The 19,072-nt window shown below is 44.6% G+C and overlaps 1 protein-coding gene across 2 annotated transcripts in view; it reads left to right on the forward strand.

Annotated features, from left to right (window-relative positions):
* Positions 1-16,334, forward strand: part of SEMA4F (ssemaphorin 4F) — a 35,213-nt gene extending 18,879 nt beyond the window's left edge. For both annotated transcript variants that reach the window (XM_064268779.1, XM_064268778.1), the window contains 9 exons: positions 7,626-7,745; positions 7,845-7,996; positions 8,650-8,828; positions 9,042-9,189; positions 9,325-9,547; positions 9,655-9,764; positions 9,875-10,035; positions 13,452-13,510; positions 13,766-16,334. In XM_064268779.1, the coding sequence (XP_064124849.1) occupies positions 7,626-7,745; positions 7,845-7,996; positions 8,650-8,828; positions 9,042-9,189; positions 9,325-9,547; positions 9,655-9,764; positions 9,875-10,035; positions 13,452-13,510; positions 13,766-14,376 (1,763 nt within the window). In that variant the 3' untranslated portion in view covers positions 14,377-16,334. The remainder of the gene's footprint in view (positions 1-7,625; positions 7,746-7,844; positions 7,997-8,649; positions 8,829-9,041; positions 9,190-9,324; positions 9,548-9,654; positions 9,765-9,874; positions 10,036-13,451; positions 13,511-13,765) is intronic.
* Positions 16,335-19,072: the final 2,738 nt, after the last annotated feature.

A 19,072-nucleotide genomic window follows, 5' to 3' on the forward strand; every position in this document is an offset into this window, starting at 1 on the left:
GTACAGGGCTAGGTGGGAAGGAGAAAGAAAAGAGAGAGGGAAAAAAAGAAAAGTACAAAAATGGCAGTGTGGTGGGGGGCTTGCGGGAATGGGGTGAGGTGATGTATTGGCCTAGGTGGGAGGGAGAAAGAAAAGGAAGAAAGAGGGAGAAAAAGCTGCACAGTGGGAGAGAGTAGGTTGAGCTGGTTGTCTGGCTTATATTGTGGATCCTAACGGTGCGAGCAGGCGGGATGGCGGGAGGGGGAGGTTCTTGCTTCAACTCATGAGAAGGGTGAGTGGTAGGAAAGTGTGTTTCTCTGGTTTCTGGGTGCTCTGTCTCCTCTTTGGAACTCTGTGATGTTGCTCCTGTGTGGTCGTTGCTGGCTCTGTGCCCAGATGGTGACACTGTGCTGTGTTAGTCAGCAGGAGACCTCCACTCTGTATCTCTCCTCGTTCTCTGTTTCTTCTTCCACTTGGTGTTTGATCTAGTTCTTTATCCCTTCGTTTGATGCGTAGGATTCCAAGATTGATGTTTGTATCTGTTTTACTTAATTTTTCAGGTCTTATCTGCAGAGAGATGGCGTGGTATGTCTGTCTAGGGCACCATGTTGGCCTCATTCTTTTGGCAGCTTTTTGATGACATCTTCGATCTCTCATTTTGTAACGGGTCTTTTTAAATTTTCTACCTCTGTTGGTGTTAGTTTGGGTAGGTAGTGTGTTTCTAGGAACTTGTCCATTTCATTTAGGTTTTCAAATTTGTTGGAGTATGATTTTTCATAGTAATCAGTTAGGATTGTCTGTATTTCTGTTGGATTGGTTGTAATGTCACTAATTTCATTCTTAATTTGGCTGTTTGCCTCTTCTCATTTTTTAATTTTGTCAGCCTAGCCAGTGGTTTGTCTATTTTATTGATCCTTTCAAAGAACTAACTTCTGCTTTTGTTAATTCTTTCTATTGTTTTTCTATTTTATATTTCATTTATTTCTGCCCTGGTCTTTATTATTTCCATTTTTCTACTAGCTTCTTTTGCTGTTCCTTTTCTGTTTGTTCAAGTTGTCAGTTTAAGTTATTGATTTTGGATCATTCTTCTTTTTTAATGTAGGCATTTTTTTGCTATGAATTTCCCTCTGAGTACTGCTTTTGTTGTCTCCCAGAGATTTTGAAATGTTGTGATTTCATGTTCATTTGATTCTAGAAAATTTTTAATATCTCTTTTGATTTCTTCTATGACTCAATAGTTTTTTTAGTTTCCGTGTATTTATTTTTCTTGTTGTTGATTTCTGGTTTCTTAGCATTATAGTCAGAGAAGATGCTTTGTATGATTTCAGTCTTTTGAAATTTGTTCACACCTGTTTTGTGTTCTAGCATATGATCTGTTTTAGAAAATGATTCATGTGTGCTGGAGAAGAATGTGTATTGTCCTGAATCTGGGTAGAGTGTTCTATATATGTCCTTTAGGTCCAAATGGCTTATGGTTTTATTTAAGTTTTCATGCCCTTATTGATCTTTTTTGATGTTCTGTCTATAGTTGAAAGTGGTATGTTGAAGTCCAATACTATTATTGTGGAGTTGTCTGTTTCTCTTTTCATATTAGTCAGTGTTTGTTTTATGTATTTTGGAATATTGCTGTTAGTTGCACATATTTTTATAATTATTAGGTCTTCTTGCTGTATTGATTCTTTTATTTTTATATGATGTCCTTTATCTCTTGTAATAGATTTTGATCTAATATCTGTTTTCTCTGATATCAGTGTGGCTACCCCTGGTCTTCTTTTTGTTTACTGGTTGCATGGAATATTTTCTTCATCCTTTATTTTCAGTCTGTTTGTGTCCTTATGTCTAAGGTATGCTTTTTGTAGACAGCAAAAGGATGGATCATGTTTTTCTATCCATTCTTCCACTTTCTGGCTTTTACAGGAAGCTTTAAATTATTTACATTTAAGGGTATTACTGAAAGCAAAGTGTCTACCTCACCCATTTTGCTATTTGTTTTTTGAGTGTTTTATATCTTCTTTTTTTATTCTGATTTTTCTGTTTTTGTTTGTATTTGGCTACTTTCTTTTTTTTTTTATTAACTTTTATTAAGCTTCAAGTGAACGTTTACAAATCCAATCAGTCTGTCACATATAAGTTTACATACATCTTACTCCGTATTCCCACCTGCTCTTCCCCTATTGAGTCAGCCCTTTCAGTCTCTCCTTTTGTGACAATTTTGCCAGCTTCCCTCTCTCTCTATCCTCCCATCCCCCCTCCAGACAAGAACTGCCAACACACTCTCAAGTGTCCACCTGATGTAATTAGCTCACTCTTCATCAGCATCTCTCTCCCACCCGCTGACCAGTCCCTTTCATGTCTGATGAGTTGTCTTCGGGGATGGTTCCTGTCCTGTGCCGACAGAAGGTCTGGGGAGCATGGGCGCCGGGATTCCTCTAGTCTCAGTCAGACCATTAAGTATGGTCTTTTTATGAGAATTTGGGGTCTGCATCCCACTGATCTCCTGTTCCCTCAGGAGTTCTCCATTGTGCTCCCTGTCAGGGCAGTCATCGATTGTGGCCGGGCACCAACTAGTTCTTCTGGTCTCAGGATGATGTAGGTCTCTGGTTCATGTGGCCCTTTCTGTCTCTTGGGCTCCTAGTTGTCGTGTGACCTTGGTGTTCTTCATTTTCCTTTGCTCCAGGTGGGTTGAGACCAATTGATGCATCTTAGATGGCCGCTTGTTAGCATTTAAGACCCCAGACGCCACATTTCAAAGTGGGATGCAGAATGTTTTCATAATAGAATTATTTTGCCAATTGACTTAGAAGTCCCCTCAAACCAAGTTCCCCAGACCCCCGCCCCTGCTCCGCTGACCTTTGAAGCATTCATTTTATCCCGGAAACTTCTTTGCTTTTGGTCCAGTCCAATTGAGCTGTTGGCTACTTTCTTGTGGTGAGTCTTTTTGCTCTTCTGAATGTTTCTTTGTGATTTCTTAGTGGTTGCCACGTATGTTACATTACACAACTTAGACTTGCAACGACATTTAACATGTGAACAACATTTAACATACAGCTTTAACATAATAAATTCATTGTTGATATGCTCCTCCCTCCACTTCTGTTGATGTGTCTCCATTAACATCAGTATACAACCTATATTTGATAAGTTTACTTTGTACTTATTTCTTACAAACTGGATGTTTTATTGTTTGTGGGATTTAATTATTGAGTTTATTCCCTGACAATATCAAATAATTGGCCCTTATGATTGCCTGGGTTGTTGTGTTTTTGGAAATCTCTCTCTCTCTCTTATTTTTTGTTTGTTTTATCCCCATGTATAGATATGATATGAGTACTTAATGCTCTTGCCTTTACATTTGGAGTAGTCTCTGGAGTAATACTTGCAGAGCTGGTCTGGTAGTGACAGTTTCCCAGAGCTTCTGTTTGGGAATGTCTTGATTTCTCCCTCGTTTTTGAATTACATCTTTGCTGGGTAAAGCAAAAAAATACATCTTTTCTTGGTTGGCAGTTGTTTTTATTTAGTGTTTTATATATGTCACTCCATTGTCTTCTGGCCTCTAGAGTTTCTGGGAAGAAATCTGTAGTATTCTTATGAAAGCCCCTTGGTATGTTGTGTTGCGTTTTTCTCTTGCTGCTTTCAGAATTATTTCCTTGTCTTTGGTTTTCAAGAATTTTATTAGGGTATAGTGTGGCATTGATCTTTTTGTGTCTCTTCTAATTGGGGTTCATGTAGCTTCCCGTATTTGCAGGCTTGGTTCCCTGTTGAAATCTGGGAACTTCTCTGATTATCTCTTGGAAAACTTTCTATGCCTTTATTGTTGTTATGCTGCTCTGGGATTCCAATAATTCTGATGTTAGATTTCTTAATTTGTTTGCTTTTGTTCTTTTCTTTTGAGACTTGATCAATTCAGTTATTTTGTCTTCTAGTTCGTTTATTAATCTTCAGTTCAATTCTATTGTTGAGTGTTTCTCTTACTTTTTCTAATTCAATTGCTTTATTCTTCAGTTCCAGCAATTCTTTTTTTTTTTTTTATTTATGTTTTCAGTTTCCTTGTTGAGTCTCTCATTTTGTTCCTCCATTCATTTCCTGATCTCTGCTAGTTTGTTTTCAGTGTGGTTTTTGCTTTTTAAAAACATGTTTAGCACCATGGTCTGAAAATTATCAATTCTTTACATTAGTCTGGCTTCTATAGGAGAAATTTCCTCTTCGTGTTTTCCTTTTGATTCGTCTGTCTTCTCTTGTGGTTTTGTGTGTTTTAACATTTTTTGTGGAACTTGGGCCATTTTGTTATTATTATTTTTTACTTAAAATTTTGTTTTCTGTTTTTATGTGGGAAAATTTTCTGATTGGGTACCCTGGTGGTGCAGCAGCCAAGCATCTGGCTGCCAACTGAAAGGCTGGACCCACACGCAGTAGCCACTCTGTGGAAGAAAAATGCGGCAGCCCGTATCTACAGAGACTCCAGCCTTGGGAACCCCATGGGGAAGCTCCACATCTCCCCACAGGGTTGCTATAAGCCAGAATCGACCGAGTTGCAGTGGGCTTGGTATCTTCTCCTGAGAACCACTACAGGTCACTCTTATCCTTAGGTTTTTTTTCAGTGCTGATTCAGTCCTGTATGCTTGATCTCTGGAATGTAATACGCATGTGCAGGAAGGGGGGAGTTTATCTTATTGCAGACTCTGATATCAGCTGTGGGGCTCAACTTCCTGAGGTGAAGGTGGGGGGCTCTCTCTATCTCTACCTCATAGGGGCCCCTTGACAGGCCCTCCCATGATGTCCCACTGTGGGCAAGGGGGTAGCCCTTTCCCTCTGTGTCGCTGCCTGCCTGAAGTATTCCCCTCACCCTGCTGCCCTTGCAGTTCCTTCTGGGCCTAGTGCCTGTCTGTCTGGGCCTCAGCGAGATTCAACAGCACTCTCTCATAGTGTCATGGTCTCTCTTTTTCCCTCCCAATTGCATGGCCCACAAATTCTCACAGCCAATCTGCACTGCCTTAAAAAATTGGGCTACGGCTTCCTCAGATTAGCTCCTTTTCTGTGTTCCTGTTTAGTGTGTTGCCCTGCCCTGTCTTAAAATGGCTGCAGTGAGGGAGTGCTCACACTGTTAATGGCAGGTTCTCCCAGTTTCTGTGCTATCCCCACTCCTCCTCTATCCCACTTCTGGACTCATCCTGATGCTGTAACACCTCAGCTGCTGTCCAGAGTTCTGAGATCTTGGCTTGTTTTTATTCTTTGTTCAGTGGGTTCGTTGCTGGGGAAGTAAGTGGAATTTTCCACTCACTTTGTCATCTTACTCCACCTCCTAGCATTATCTTAAGAAAGCAAAATGGATTAATTTATTCGCCTTTTCAAAATACCTCTTCAGTTGTATTCTTAAAATCAACAAGCCAGTTTTTGTTAAGTTGATCTCAACTCATGGCTACCCCATGTGTGTCCAAATGGAACTGTGCTGCATAGGGTTTTTAATGCCTGGTTTTTCAGAAGTAGATTGGCAGACCTTTCTTTCAGGAAGCTCTGGGTGGACTCAAACCTCTGGCCATCCAGTTAGCAGCTGAGTGTGTTAATTGTTTGCACCACCCAGTGATTGTTGTTTTTTTTTTTTTTTTTTATGACAATATACACAGTAGAACATACACTCAGTAAACAATTTCTACATGTACATTTCAGTTACATTGGTTACATTTTTCATATTGTGACATCATTCTTGCTGTTTCTACCCATATTTTTTCACCAGCATTGACTTAGGTTTACTACTCCTTGAACTTCTCATCTATACTTTAGAGTTACTGTTGTCAATTTGATCTAATATAAATAATTCTTTAAAGGAGTGCAATGCTCAAGGTGAACATTTTTTTTTCCTACTAATTTAGCTAAACTGTCATTTAAAGGTGAAGTCAGGGGATAGCTTCAGTTCAAGATTTTCTCAGGGCAATAGGTTCAGTGGTTCCTCCAGTCTCAGTGGGTTCAATAAGTCTAGATTCTATAAGAATTTGGAATTCTGTTCCACCTCCCTCCCCATTTTGATCAGGATTCGTCTATTGAGTCTTTGATCAAAACATTCAGTAGTGGCAGCCAGGCACCATCCAGTTTTTCTGGTCTCATGACAAAGGAGGCAGTAGTTTATGGAGGCAATTACCTTCTCTGATTCCTGGGTCTTCTTCCTTTGCTGCTTCTGGTGAATAGTGGCCAATTGTATCTTAGATGGCCACTAGCAAGCTTTTAAGACCCCAGGCACTACTCAGCAAACTAGGGGGTAGAAGAGAAACTTTAAAAACACTGTTAGGCCAACTGAGTAGACAGTCCATAGGAACTCTGTTTGATTACCTGTGGGATAAAGTTCACATTCCCTGGCAAATTCATCACAATTCAGTGCCTATCTCTGTATCTCCAACTTTATCTCAGCTCACTTGCCTCTCTCCCCAGCTGGAGCTTCAGCCACAAGAAGGGTCCCACCATCCCTGAACATGACTCACCTCTTCATCATTTGTTTGCCTTTCTCCCTGAAGTTCTCCTTTTAGTGGCAAATTTCTCATTCTTCAGACCCAGCTCGGATGTCACCTCCCCTAGGTAGTCGTAGCTGGGCCCTCTTCTGTGTTCCTCCTCCTGGCATCTGATGACACGCTTGTCTTCCTGACTCAGATGGGAATTCTTGGAGGCAACAGTGTGCCTTGTACCTGGCACAGAACCTTGTACATAGTAGGTGGTCAAAAAATCCATGTTCTCTCCAGAGTACCTGTGAGACTCGAATCCCCTGCAGTGTGTTTGTAACCTTCTCCTACCCCCTGAATCACTTTGTGCCTGCTCATGTCCAGGCCCTTGGTTCCCTCGTGTTCAGTCAACAGAGCTTCACCTTCCTTCCAGAATGTCCATGATTTTTCCCTTCCTCAATCCTCAACACCCCTAGAGTGTCTTTGCCCCTCCACTGTACCAGGAGGGAGGATTCAATTCCTTGTTGTGTCTCCTGACTGTCTGTGAGACCCCCATTAATCCCCTTGGCTAGTTTTCTCAAAGTGAGGTCCTGAATTTCCAGTATCAGGATAACTCTTGTTGCTTGTTTGAAATGCAGGTTCTTGGACCACTCCCCAAATCTACTGAATGAGAATTTCTGGGCCCAGAGCCCAGGAATCTGCATTTTAATCAACTTCCGAAGTGATTCTAGGATACCATAAAAATCTGACTTGTTCTAGAGCACTGTATACCCACTCCTGTTCAGAAAGAACACTAGTTCCCTCAGACATTCACCACAGTGGGAGAACTGAAGTAAGCTTGGAACATACTATAGAGCAACCCTGCTCCTGGAGAGTTCCAGGCCAATTAGCATATAATGGGGTAGAGAAGTCCCTAAAGAAAATGAAAAGAAGTATACTTAGCTTTTATGGTTATGCCAAAAAAAATGACTTCCACAGGAGAGGCCTTTATTCTCCCTCCGGCAGTTTCCCCTTAATGCTGTTTTCCCTTACTGCCCAGGAGCACTTCATTTCCTATTTTAAGTGAGGTGGCGTCTGTAATGTGCTTAGCAGTGCCTGGCACTTAAGGGTGCTCAGTCCCTGATAGTTTCTGCCTCTGCTTTATCTCCCACTCTGCCTGTGACCCCTTTTGCTTTCCTCAGTGGGTCTCTGACAGCTCCTCTCCTTCCTCTTGCCCTGCAGGGGGGGTCCTCTATGCTGCCACTGTGAAAAACTACCTGGGGACGGAACCAATTATCTCCCGGGCTGTGGGTCGCGCTGAGGACTGGATTCGGACAGAGACCTTGCCGTCCTGGCTTAACGGTGCGGACACGGGGAGGGCTGCTCCGGGGGGGCAGGAGGGTGGAGGCCGGGTGGCACCAGGATGTATCTGTGGGGATCTGAGGCCGCCGGTCTCCCCAGCCCCAGCCTTTGTCGCAGCCATGGCCTTGAGCCCAGCCGAGTGGGGGGATGAAGATGGAGACGACGAAATCTACTTCTTCTTTACGGAGTCTTCCCGGGCGTTTGACTCATACGAGCGCATTAAGGTCCCGCGGGTGGCCCGCGTGTGTGCGGTGAGACCCTGATCCCAACTGTCTGTCGGCTCCTGCTCTGACTGTCCTCCTGTCTTTTCCTCTCTGGGCCCTGTCTTTGCGTCTCCCGTCTGTCTCCTCTGCTTCTCTGCAGCGGCTGCTTTTATGGGAGCTTGAGGAGTGCGTGGAGGGGCTCTGGCCCCTTTGACTCCCATAATTACCCTCGTGACACACTGTCACCAGGAGGTGGCCTAGTGTAAAGGTTACAGGCAGGAACTGGTGACAGACAGACCTGGTTCAAGTCCCTGCTTCACCACGTACTGCCTGTGTGACTCTGGGCAGGTTCTTTGACATCTTTGAACCTCGTCTATAAAATGAAGATACTAATTATGCCTATCTACGGGGTTGTTCTGAGGACTAAGTGAGGTAACTTGTGTAAAGCACGCAGCACAGCACTCCATAAGCACACAATTAACTTAGTCACTGTCTCTTTTATCGTGACCCCTCCCACCTTCATACTGAAGCCCTGTATCTCATTATCTTCCAGGTTACTCTGTATCTCTCCTCTTGCATTTCTGTATATCTGTCTCCCTATCTGTCTGTCCTGAAGTCAGAGAGGAAACTTGTGTTCATCTCCTCGCTCCTCCCACAATGCTGGTCTTCTAAAGAGAACTTCCATGTACTTTTCACTCCAGGGGGACCTTGGGGGTCGGAAGACCCTCCAACAGAGGTGGACAACGTTTCTCAAGGCTGACCTGCTGTGTCCAGGGTCTGAGCATGGCCGGGCTTCCAGTGTCTTGCAGGACATGGCCATCCTTCGACCTGAGCATGGAGCAAGGACCCCCACCTTTTATGGCATCTTTTCCTCCCAGTGGTGAGGGCGTCCTGGTGTAGAGGAGCGTTATGGGGTGGGAGGTGTGTGGGATTGGCGCAATGTCAGGGCTGTTCCTCCAGAGAGGGAGGACTGTCCCCCCCACGATGGCAAGGCTCCTTGTGGATGTCTCATGGGTCATCTCAGCTGACAAGGGATGAGTTGTTTTCCCCTAGCTCCCTTCGAGTATCTGGCTCCAACCTGTAACTCTTCCAGGGAGGGAGCTGCCATCTCTGCTGTCTGTGCCTTCCGACCACAAGACATTCGGACAGTGCTGAACGGACCCTTCAGAGAGCTGAAACATGACTGCAACAGGGGACTGCCTGTCCTGGACAATGATGTGCCCCAGCCCAGACCTGGAGAGGTGAGGGCGCTGGACCAGCTCTTTATCCCCAGGCCTGAAATAAAGAGCTACTATGAGTGCAGGAGCCCACCCAACAATCACTGACACTTTCTGGCCCCTGGAAAGCTTTGTTACCCACCCCTGTGTTCCCTCTAGTGCATCGCCAACAACATGAAGCTCCAGCAGTTTGGCTCGTCTCTCTCCCTACCTGACCGTGTACTCACCTTCATCCGGGACCACCCACTCATGGACAGGCCAGTGTTTCCAGCTGCTGGCCATCCGCTGCTGGTCACTACAGATACAGTCTATCTCAGAGTTGTGGCCCACAGGGTGACCAGCCTCTCAGGGAAAGACTATGATGTGCTCTACCTGGGGACAGGTATATTTAATTGTCCAGCCGTTGCCCACCCAGTGCAGATGTAATCTAGCTGGGCGTCAACATCCTGGGCACAGGTGCAGTGATGTCATTATGTCCCTGCCTTCTAGAGGATGGACATCTCCACCGAGCAGTGCAGATTGGGGCCCAGCTCAGCGTCCTCGAAGATCTAGCCTTATTCTCAGAGCCACAGCCAATTGAGAACATGAAATTGTACCAAGTGAGTTGTAGATTTTGGGGGGCCTGGGAGACACCTGAGTCCAGAGGTAGTTTGTGACCCTTAGGTCTGGGAGATCCAGTATATTCCCTTTACCCACTCCCTTTCTCTAGGGCTGGCTCCTGGTCGGCTCACGTACTGAAGTGACACAAGTGAACACAACCAACTGTGGCCGTCTCCAGAGCTGCTCAGAGTGCATCCTGGCCCAAGACCCTGTCTGTGCCTGGAGCTTCCGGCTGGGAGCTTGCGTGCCCCATACCGGGGAGCATGGAGGGTGAGTGTACCCACACTGGTCTCTTGCCTGCTGTCCTGGGGCTCTGCTCCATCCATAGATTTGTGTTTGGGTCTCATCCATCTGTTCATGCTGCCCTATCTCTGTGTGTGTTTTTCTTCCTGTTAGTGTCTGTGTCACTTGTGTGTCTGCATGTTGGTCCATACTAACTCATCTGTCTGTCCGTCTTGTGCCACTTCATCAATACCCTTGCCTCTCTGCTAGATCTGCTCTGACCGTGTGATTGACCTCCCTCTTACCAACTCTAGTGGACACTTCTCAGGTTTCTTCTTACAAGAACTCTCAGAAGATTTTCACAGCTGACCACGACTTCCTTCCTTGAAGTACTCTTTCTTCTTGCTTTCTATGACTCTTCATTCTCCTGGTTTTCCTCCCTACCTCACTAGCCTGTCTCCCTTACTGATTCCTTTTCCATCAACTCATGTGTGCTGATGTTCCTCAAGGTTCAGTCCTGGACCCCCTTTACATTTCCACATTCTCTCGAGGTAATTCCATTCCCACTTTCAATACAATTTGAGTGCTGATGACAACTGCAAATGTATCTCTTACTGAACTACAGAATTCTCTATCCAACTGCCTACTTGGTATTCCCCTTGGATACTTAGCAAGTCTAAGTATGCACTATTGTTTCATAAACGCCTCCTCCAATTTTCCTCAATAAAGGAACCTCCATTCATCCAGTAATCCAACCAGAAATCAGCCACATTGTATTGCAATTTACCTTGATTCTAGCTCCAAAACATATCCTCTTCTCTTCTCTACTCTGCCACCATCCTAGTCCAAGCCTCATCACTTCTTTACCTAGACTACTCAAGTAATCTAACTCATCACCCTTTGTTCATTTTGGTACCTACCACAAGACATTCAGATTGTATCATGCCCCTGATTAAAAATAGGTTATTTTCTAGAGACCTTACCAAAACGATTTCCTTTTTAAGAGTTGGGCAGAAGAGTATAGGAGCCCATTCTTAGCTTTCCCCCTTTTCCAAGAGGGATTCTTGGGGATGGATGGGTGGGTAAAGATGGATGTCAGGAAGTCAGTAATGAACTCCATTCAGGAGGGACTCAGGCTCTCTAGACAGGCTCAGGCTGCCCCGTGAGGGTTTTGCTATTTATACAAGTGGCCCTACACTATTGAGACAATCCCAGGCAACTCCTTCTTAGTCCTCACAGTAAAGGAAGGGAGTTGAGGAGTATTTTCACACTAAGAAGATCCATTGTAATCCGGGTTAGTAGAAAATAGATAGGTTGAATTAAGACTGGTTTCCTGGCAGCATCAGATTTATTGAGGTACTTTCCCACACCCTTCTCCCTCCTATTGTATGACATTCTCTTTATACTTTTGACCCATCATCCCATCAAGCCCAATTTTTCATACTATTCTGGGATTTATAAAATTATGTCAGGAAATACCCATTTCCCCCCATCTTTGACAAAATGGGGATGATTCCTTTTCATCTTTCTCAGTCTTACAGGTAAAACTAGAATCTCCATGTTATTTTAATTTTATTTTCCTGATTATTGGGCAGGCTAAATTTTTTTTTTTTTTTTTAAATTTAATGGTCATTTGTATTTCTTTGACTGTGATTTCCCTGGTCTTTTGTCTCTGATACAGGAGTGTTTTTAACCTGTTGTTTCTGTATCATTGATTCTCCCTGTTCATTGATGCGATCTGCTTTTCATCTATTAGCTCTGTCCTCTGTATGCTACCCATATGTCTTTCTGAATATTGTCTCTGAACTGTTAGGATGTTTGGCTTATTGTACATTGACTCTACATTGTCAGTGTGTCTGTCTGCTGGCTTGGCCTCATCTGAGCTAATTATCAGACCCTTTGTGGATTGGGCCTGGATCTGTCCACCTGCTAATGCCTCTTAGATGTAGGAATTTCAAAAAGGCTTAGGGCTGTGGCTCTGCTGCCTTGGTCCCACATCCCAGATGTAATTAGTCTGGAATGTAGCATGGGCATCACAGATTTTTTAAAAAAAACTTTCCAAGTGATTTTAATATGCAGCCAAGTGAGACCCACTGATTTAACACATTAATTCATACATGTTAAAACAGTGAAAGTGTTTAATATGATAACTGACACATAGAATACAACATAAATTTCGATTTTGTCTTTCTGACATTCATTTTGAATTATAAGTGAAAGATTTTGTGCCGTCTCTTGCTCAGACTCTTTTGTTAACTTTCCACCAGTTGGGGATATAAAGTAGCTGTTGGATGGCAGGTTTGGCTGGCTTCACATTTTTGATTAAGAACTCTGACCTGGTCTTCTAGTTTCTCTTGGGAGAATTTTAAATGTCTAGGACAAAATCAGGTGATCTGTTGTTTCCTTTATTGTTTTAATATTCATTAAAATAAGAATTTCATTGGGCTAGGGCAGCCTATGTTCTTAAGCTTCACGAGTACCCTTAACATATATACGTGAGGGATGTGTGTGCGCCAGTGGCCTGAATTGGTACTTCAGTACACTCCATCCTTCATACCTCAATTCAGACAAGAGAGAAAAATATACTTGGACTTTGAAGTTCCTGTGGCTACATGTGGTGTTGTCATGTTCCCTAAGCTCAGCTGGACTAGTCTGCCTTGGTTTTACCCAATAGAGTTCCATCCATTTGTACCAGCCTCAGGACTCATTTCAGAGGGCTCAATAACTTGAAGGAGTTCACCCTCAAGCTAGGTTTATCTTCAGTCAAGATGTTCATGTGTTCAGACCAACCTTCTTTACTGGCAGCCTTAGTAGAGGCATCAGAAGGCTCACCCTACTGAGAGTGGTGCCAGGGTGTTCCTCAACAAGCAGTCTGTCTTGCTATCCCTCTGTCAGATACAATCCACCCAAATTCTGGAAGTATGAGGATTATGTTGTGTTTGAAACAGATCCATTAGAGACCAATGTATATCAACAGTATTGAAGTGAGAGAGTCCCCATGTAGTTTCATCTGTGGAGATCATCTTGTTCTCTCTAGAATTTTCATTAGCTTTTATAGAAAAGAAGTTCTCTCTTTTTCTTAAATAACAGGAAAAAAAAAAAAAAGAAATGCCATTTTAATATATTTTTTTCCATAGAAATCTTGTGGTGGTGGACAACCACCTACATTTCTTGGAAAGCTCTCATCTTTCTTTAAAAGCACACTCCTACCTAACAGACCTAGTGCAAGTTTAGTTAACTGTGGGCTGCTAGAAATATGTACAGAATTTGGCAAGGCAAATGTCACGAGGGGTATAAGAGGTGACTGAGTTTTGACTGGGGAAAAGTTTAGCGATGAGGAGAATGTTGGCCAGTACTTCTAGGAGTGATTTCTGAGATGATGGGGGATGCAATCAGTGCATGTTCAGTGACACTGAGGATGGAGGAAATGTTGACGCTGGATTTACCAAGTACTCTCTTTATAGGCTGGTGCAAGGCATGGAGTCAGCAGACGTCTCTTCTTTGTGTCCCAAGGAGCCTGGAGGTCTGTATGGTTTAGGGAAGTGTGGGTGGAATGGGTGAAAAGGGCTAGAAAGTTGTCTACTCTGGACCCACTTTAAAACTTAGATCCTAGGAGGCATGGCAGCTGATGACCCAGGATCTTACCCTCATTGGGAATCCTCTTTTTGGCTTTGTCACTATGGCCCCTTCTCGTATCCAATACCACCCCATATTTCTCCTCCTCACACCCCCAGCCTGTGTCCTCACCACCTCTTGTGCCTTTGCTGTCTCCTCACAGAACACCCAGTAGTGTTTGAAGTGCCTGTGGCAGCAGCTGCACACGTGGTCTTGCCATGTTCCCCAAGCTCAGCGTGGGCATCCTGTGTATGGCACCAGCCTGGTGGAGGGACGGCATTCACCCCCCGGCGGGATGGGCTGGAGGTGGTGGTGACCCCAGGGGCTTTGGGCGCCTACGCCTGTGAATGTCAGGAGGGTGGGGCAGTGCGAGTAGTAGCCGCTTACAGCTTGGTGTGGGGTAGCCGGCGGGCCCCTCCAAGCCGGGCCCACACAGTGGGGGCTGGGGTGGCTGGCTTCTTCCTGGGGGTTCTTGCAGCATCCCTGACTCTCCTCTTGGTCGGTCGGCATCAGCAGCGACGGCGGCAGAGGGAACTCCTGGCACGAGACAAGGTGGGCTTGGACCTGGGGGCCCCAGCGTCTGGGACCACGAGCTACAGCCAGGACCCTCCCTCCCCCTCTCCTGAAGATGAGCGGCTGCCCCTGGCCCTGGCCAAGAGGGCAAGTGGCTTTGGTGGCTTTCCTCCACCCTTCCTGCTTGATCCTTGCCCGAGCCCAGCCCACATTCGGCTAACTGGGGCTCCTCTAGCCACGTGTGATGAAACATCCATCTAGAGCTGGGTAAATGACCACTAGTGCATGGTGATCACTGGAATGGCATGACCACAGAAGTGGGGGTTGCTGGACCTGGAAGACCATAGGGGCCTCTAGTTCTTTTTGAGTCTGAGTGATCACTTGGACTTCAGTATCTGCCCTCTCTGGGCTTGGACGGGCTAATGTCCAAGACAGGCCTTTGCCTCATTTCCTGATTCCCATGAGAGGTCAGAGGTGCTGCTCTGCAGCTAATCTGGGCTTTTCCCAACCTTGCCTTCTGAACCCCTGTGTCCCCTTCAGCTCTGGCCCCTATCTTGGGCCCATTGGTTTTGGGGATGGGGCACAAGACACAGCTAGGACTTCGGCTTCTGGTTGGGTCCTGGCCAGAAGGAGAAGCCTTGGAGGTGGTTGGGGCTAACGGACTCTGAGTCCTCTGGTGGTTTGCTGATTAGCCCAGTTTAGCTGACTGTCTGTGTGGGGTGCATGGTCCCCATGTTGCAACACGGAATCTCTGCCCTGAGACCTCCCCATTCCAGTTCTCCTTCCATGAAAGAGCATGTGTAAATACATGGCTGTTTACAGGAGGCCTGGGCACGTGTGCATAAATGACCGGGCCAGCGCTTAGGCATATTTATGGGGGGTCCGAAAGGGGAAGGTCATAGCGGGGGCATTGCCTGCAGAACCTTAGACCCTGTAGCCAGCTTGGGAATGGCTTTCCTTTCTAAAAGGAAACAAATGACTGCCCCTCCCCAAATGACTCCCACAACCCTTCTCTAAATTTGAAAACCTCTTGAAGTGACCTTCTGGGTGGGAAGCGCAGTGGTACCTGTGACCCCGTCTTTCTCTTTGGTTTTTGCCTCCTGTCTGCCACCACTGCCATGCCACAGCTGCTTTTCCTCTGGCTAGTCTGGGCTGAACCCCATTTCCTTGACTCTCATTAAAAATAAACTTCACGACATTCTAAATATTCAGGGAAGACAAAAGAAAAACAGTCACAGGAAATACAAGCAGCACTGAGACAGGTTTGTATCAGCGACTTTACTCAGGGTAACATCTTTGCCCTCAAGTAGGAGTGCTCCACCTGGGGTCCATGGACTCCCTGAAATTGTATACAAAATGTTGTATGTAATTGTGTGTATGTGTTTTTTGGGGGGGAGGTTTTATGGTTTTCATGAGATCCTCAAGGCTCTGACAAGGGCAAGGACCACTGCCTGAGGTCACTGTGCTTTGGCCATGCCAAGATGGTGACATTCTGCAGCAGCTCTTCCTGGCCCCGCTGCCTCTGCCCTGTGGCTGGCCCCTGGACTTAGAGCCGCTGGGTGATCTCTTGTTTCTGGAGTTCCTGCAAGCTGGGCTCTGTGCATATTTGAAGATAGTGTTCCTGGGTGGTGCGTATGGTTAAGCAGCCAACTAATAGCAGAAGTGTTGGCAGTTTGAACCCGCCCAGAGGCACCTCAGAAGACAGGCGTGGCAGTCTGCCTCTGAATGGTCACAGCCTTGAAAACCCTTTGGAAAAGTTCTAGTCTGTACACATGGGGTCACTGTGAGTCTGAATCTACTCAACGGCAACTAGCAACAACGTCAACTCTTACCACACTTGAGGGCCTCTTCCTGGTTCACAACTCCCAGATGCTCCAGGCTTCTGCTCGGCTCCAGGCTTCTGCTCGGTTCCAGTCTTGGCCTGTGAATGTGCCTCATTCATCCCTGATGAGGCACCCGTTGGGCTCCAGTGAACAAACCAGCCCTCCCCAGTTGAAGTTTTCAGCTCCACTTCTTGCAGCAGCCTGTGAACTACTCAAAAGAGTCCCCTTTGGTTTGGGATAAGTGTGTGATCTTTGGCAGGTAATCTAACCTAGGAACTTCAGTTTACTCATCTGTAAAGTGGGGATAATAATACCTACCTCAGGGTTGCTGCAAGGATTATATAAGAAAATGTGTAAACAATAAAGTACTATCTATACCAATGTTGTTGTTGTTAGGTGCTGTAAAGTTGGTTCTGACTCAGTGATCCCAAGTACCACAGAACTGAAACATTGCCTGGTCCTATGCCATCCTCACAATTTTTATGCCATCCTCACAATGGTTATGCTTGAGCCCATTGTTGCAGCCACTGTGTCAATCCATCTCGTTGAGGGTCTTCCTCTTTTTTGCTGACCCTCTACTTTACCAAGTGTGATGTCATTCTCCAGGGACTGGTCCTTCCTGATAACATGTCCAAAGTACGTGAGAGGAAGTGTTGCCATTCTTGCTTCTAAGGAGGATTCTGGTTGTACTTCTTCCAAGACAGATTTGTTTGTTTCTCTGGCAGTCCATGGTATATTCAGTATTCTTCGCCCACACCGTAATTCAATGCATCAGTTCTTCTTCAGTCTTTCTTATTGCTTGTCCAGCTTTTGAATGCGAATGAGGCAATTGAAGACACCATGGCTTGGGTCAGGAACCCCTTAGTCTTCAAAGTGACATCTTTGCTTTTTAGCACTTTAGAGGGGTCTTTTGCAGCAGATTTGCCCAATGCAATATGTCGTTTGAATTCTTGACTGCCGCTTCCATGGGCGTTGATTGTGGATCCAAGTAAAATGAAATTCTTGATAACTTCAGTCTTCTCTCCATTTTATCATGATGTTGCTTATTGCTCCAGTTGGGAGGATTTTGGTTTTCTTTATGCTGAGATGCAATCCATACCGAAGGCTGTGATGTCTTTGATCTTTATCAGTAAGTGTTTCAAGTCCTCTTCACTTCCAGCAAGCAAGGTTGTATCATCTGCATATTGCAAGTTGTTCTTGAGTCTTCCTCTAATCCTGACACTGCATTCTTCTTCATATAGGCGGATATCTCAGATTATTTGCTCAGCATACAGATTAAGTATGGTGAAAGGATACAACCCTGATGCACACCTTTCCTAACTTTAAACCATACAGTATCCCCTTGTTCCGCTCAAATAACTGCCTCTTGGTCTATGTACAGGTTCTTCGTGAGCACAGTTACGTGTTCTGGAATTCCCATTCTTTATAATGTTATCCATAATTTGTTATGATCTACACAGTTGAATGCCTTTGCATAGTCACTAAAACACAGGTAAATATCTTTCTGGCATTCTTTGCTTTCAGTTAGTATCCATCTGACATAGCAATGATATCCCTTGTTCCACATCCTCTTCTGAATCCGGCTTGAAATTCTGGCAGTTTCCTGTTGATGTACTGCTGCAACTGCTTTTGAACAATCTTCAGCAAAATTTTCCTTGTGTGTGATGTTAATGTACATTAATTTCCACACTGTTGGGTCACCTTTTTTTGAAATAGGCACAAATATGGATGTCTTCCAGTTGGTTGGCCAAATTTCTTGGCAGACTAGTAAGCACTCTGGTGCTGCCTCCATTTGTTGAAACATCTCAACTGGTATTGAATCAATTCCTGGAGCATTGTTTTTCGCCAATGCCTTCAGTGCAGCTTGGACTTCTTCCTTCAGTACCATTGGTTCTTGATCATATGCTACCTCCTGAAAGGGTTGAACATCGACCAGTTCTTTTTGGTACAGTGACTCTGTGTGTTCTTCCATCCTCTTTTGATGCTTCCTGTGTCGTTCAATATTTTGCCCATAGAATCTTTGAATATTGCAACCTGAGGCTTGAACTTTTCCTTCAGTGCTTTCAGCTTGAGAAACGCTGAGCATGTTCTTCCCATTTGGTTTTCTAACTCCAGGTCTTTGCACATTTTATTGTAATACTTTGTTTTCTCAATCCACCCTTTGAAATCTTCTGTTCAGCTCTTTTACTTCATAATTTCTTCTGTTCGTTTTAGCTACTTTACATTCAAGAGCAAGTTTTAGAGTCCCTTCTGACATCCATTTTGGTCTTTTTCTTTCTTTCCTATCTTTTTAATGGCCTTTTGCTTTCTTCAGCTATGATGTCCTTGATGTCATTCCACAACTTGTCTGATCTTCGGTCATTAGTGTTCAACCTGTCAAATCTATTCTTAAGATGGTCTCTAAATTCAGGTGGAATATACTCATGGTTCCGACTCATAGCAACCCTATGCACAACAGAACTAAACACTGCCCGGTCCTGAGCCATCCTTACAATTGTTGTTATGCTTGAGCTCACTGTTGCAGCCACTGTGTCAATCCACAGATGTAGTTGATTTAATTCCTGTGTATTCCATCTGGCGAGGTCCACTTGTATAGTGGCTGTTTATATTGCTGAAAAAAAGGTATTTGCAATCTCCAGCATTGTTTCCATCACCAAGGCCGTGTTTTCCAACTACCGATCTTTTCGTTTCTTTCAATTTCAATCGCCAGTAATTATCATTGCATCATTATTGCATGCTTAATCAATTTCAGACTGCAGAAGTTGGTAAAAATATTCAATTTCCTCATCTTTGGCTGTAGTGGTTGGTGCGTAAATTTGGATAATAGTCGTATTAACTGGTCTTCCTTGTAGGGGTATCGATATTATATCAACTGACAGCATTGTATTGCGGGATAGTTCTTGAAATGTTCTTTTTGACTATGAATCGATGCCATTCCTCCTCAATTTGTGATTCCTGGCATAGTAGACCCTGTGATTGTCTGATTCCAAATGGCCAATACCAGTCCATTTCAGCTCATCAATGCCTAGGATATCAATCTTTATGTGGTCCATTTCAATTTTGATGACTTCCAATCTTCCTAGATTCATACTTGATACATTCCATGTTCCAGTTATTAATGGATGTTTGCAGCT

Source organism: Loxodonta africana, chromosome 15, assembly GCF_030014295.1.
Source record: "Loxodonta africana isolate mLoxAfr1 chromosome 15, mLoxAfr1.hap2, whole genome shotgun sequence".
Lineage (NCBI taxonomy): Eukaryota > Metazoa > Chordata > Mammalia > Proboscidea > Elephantidae > Loxodonta > Loxodonta africana.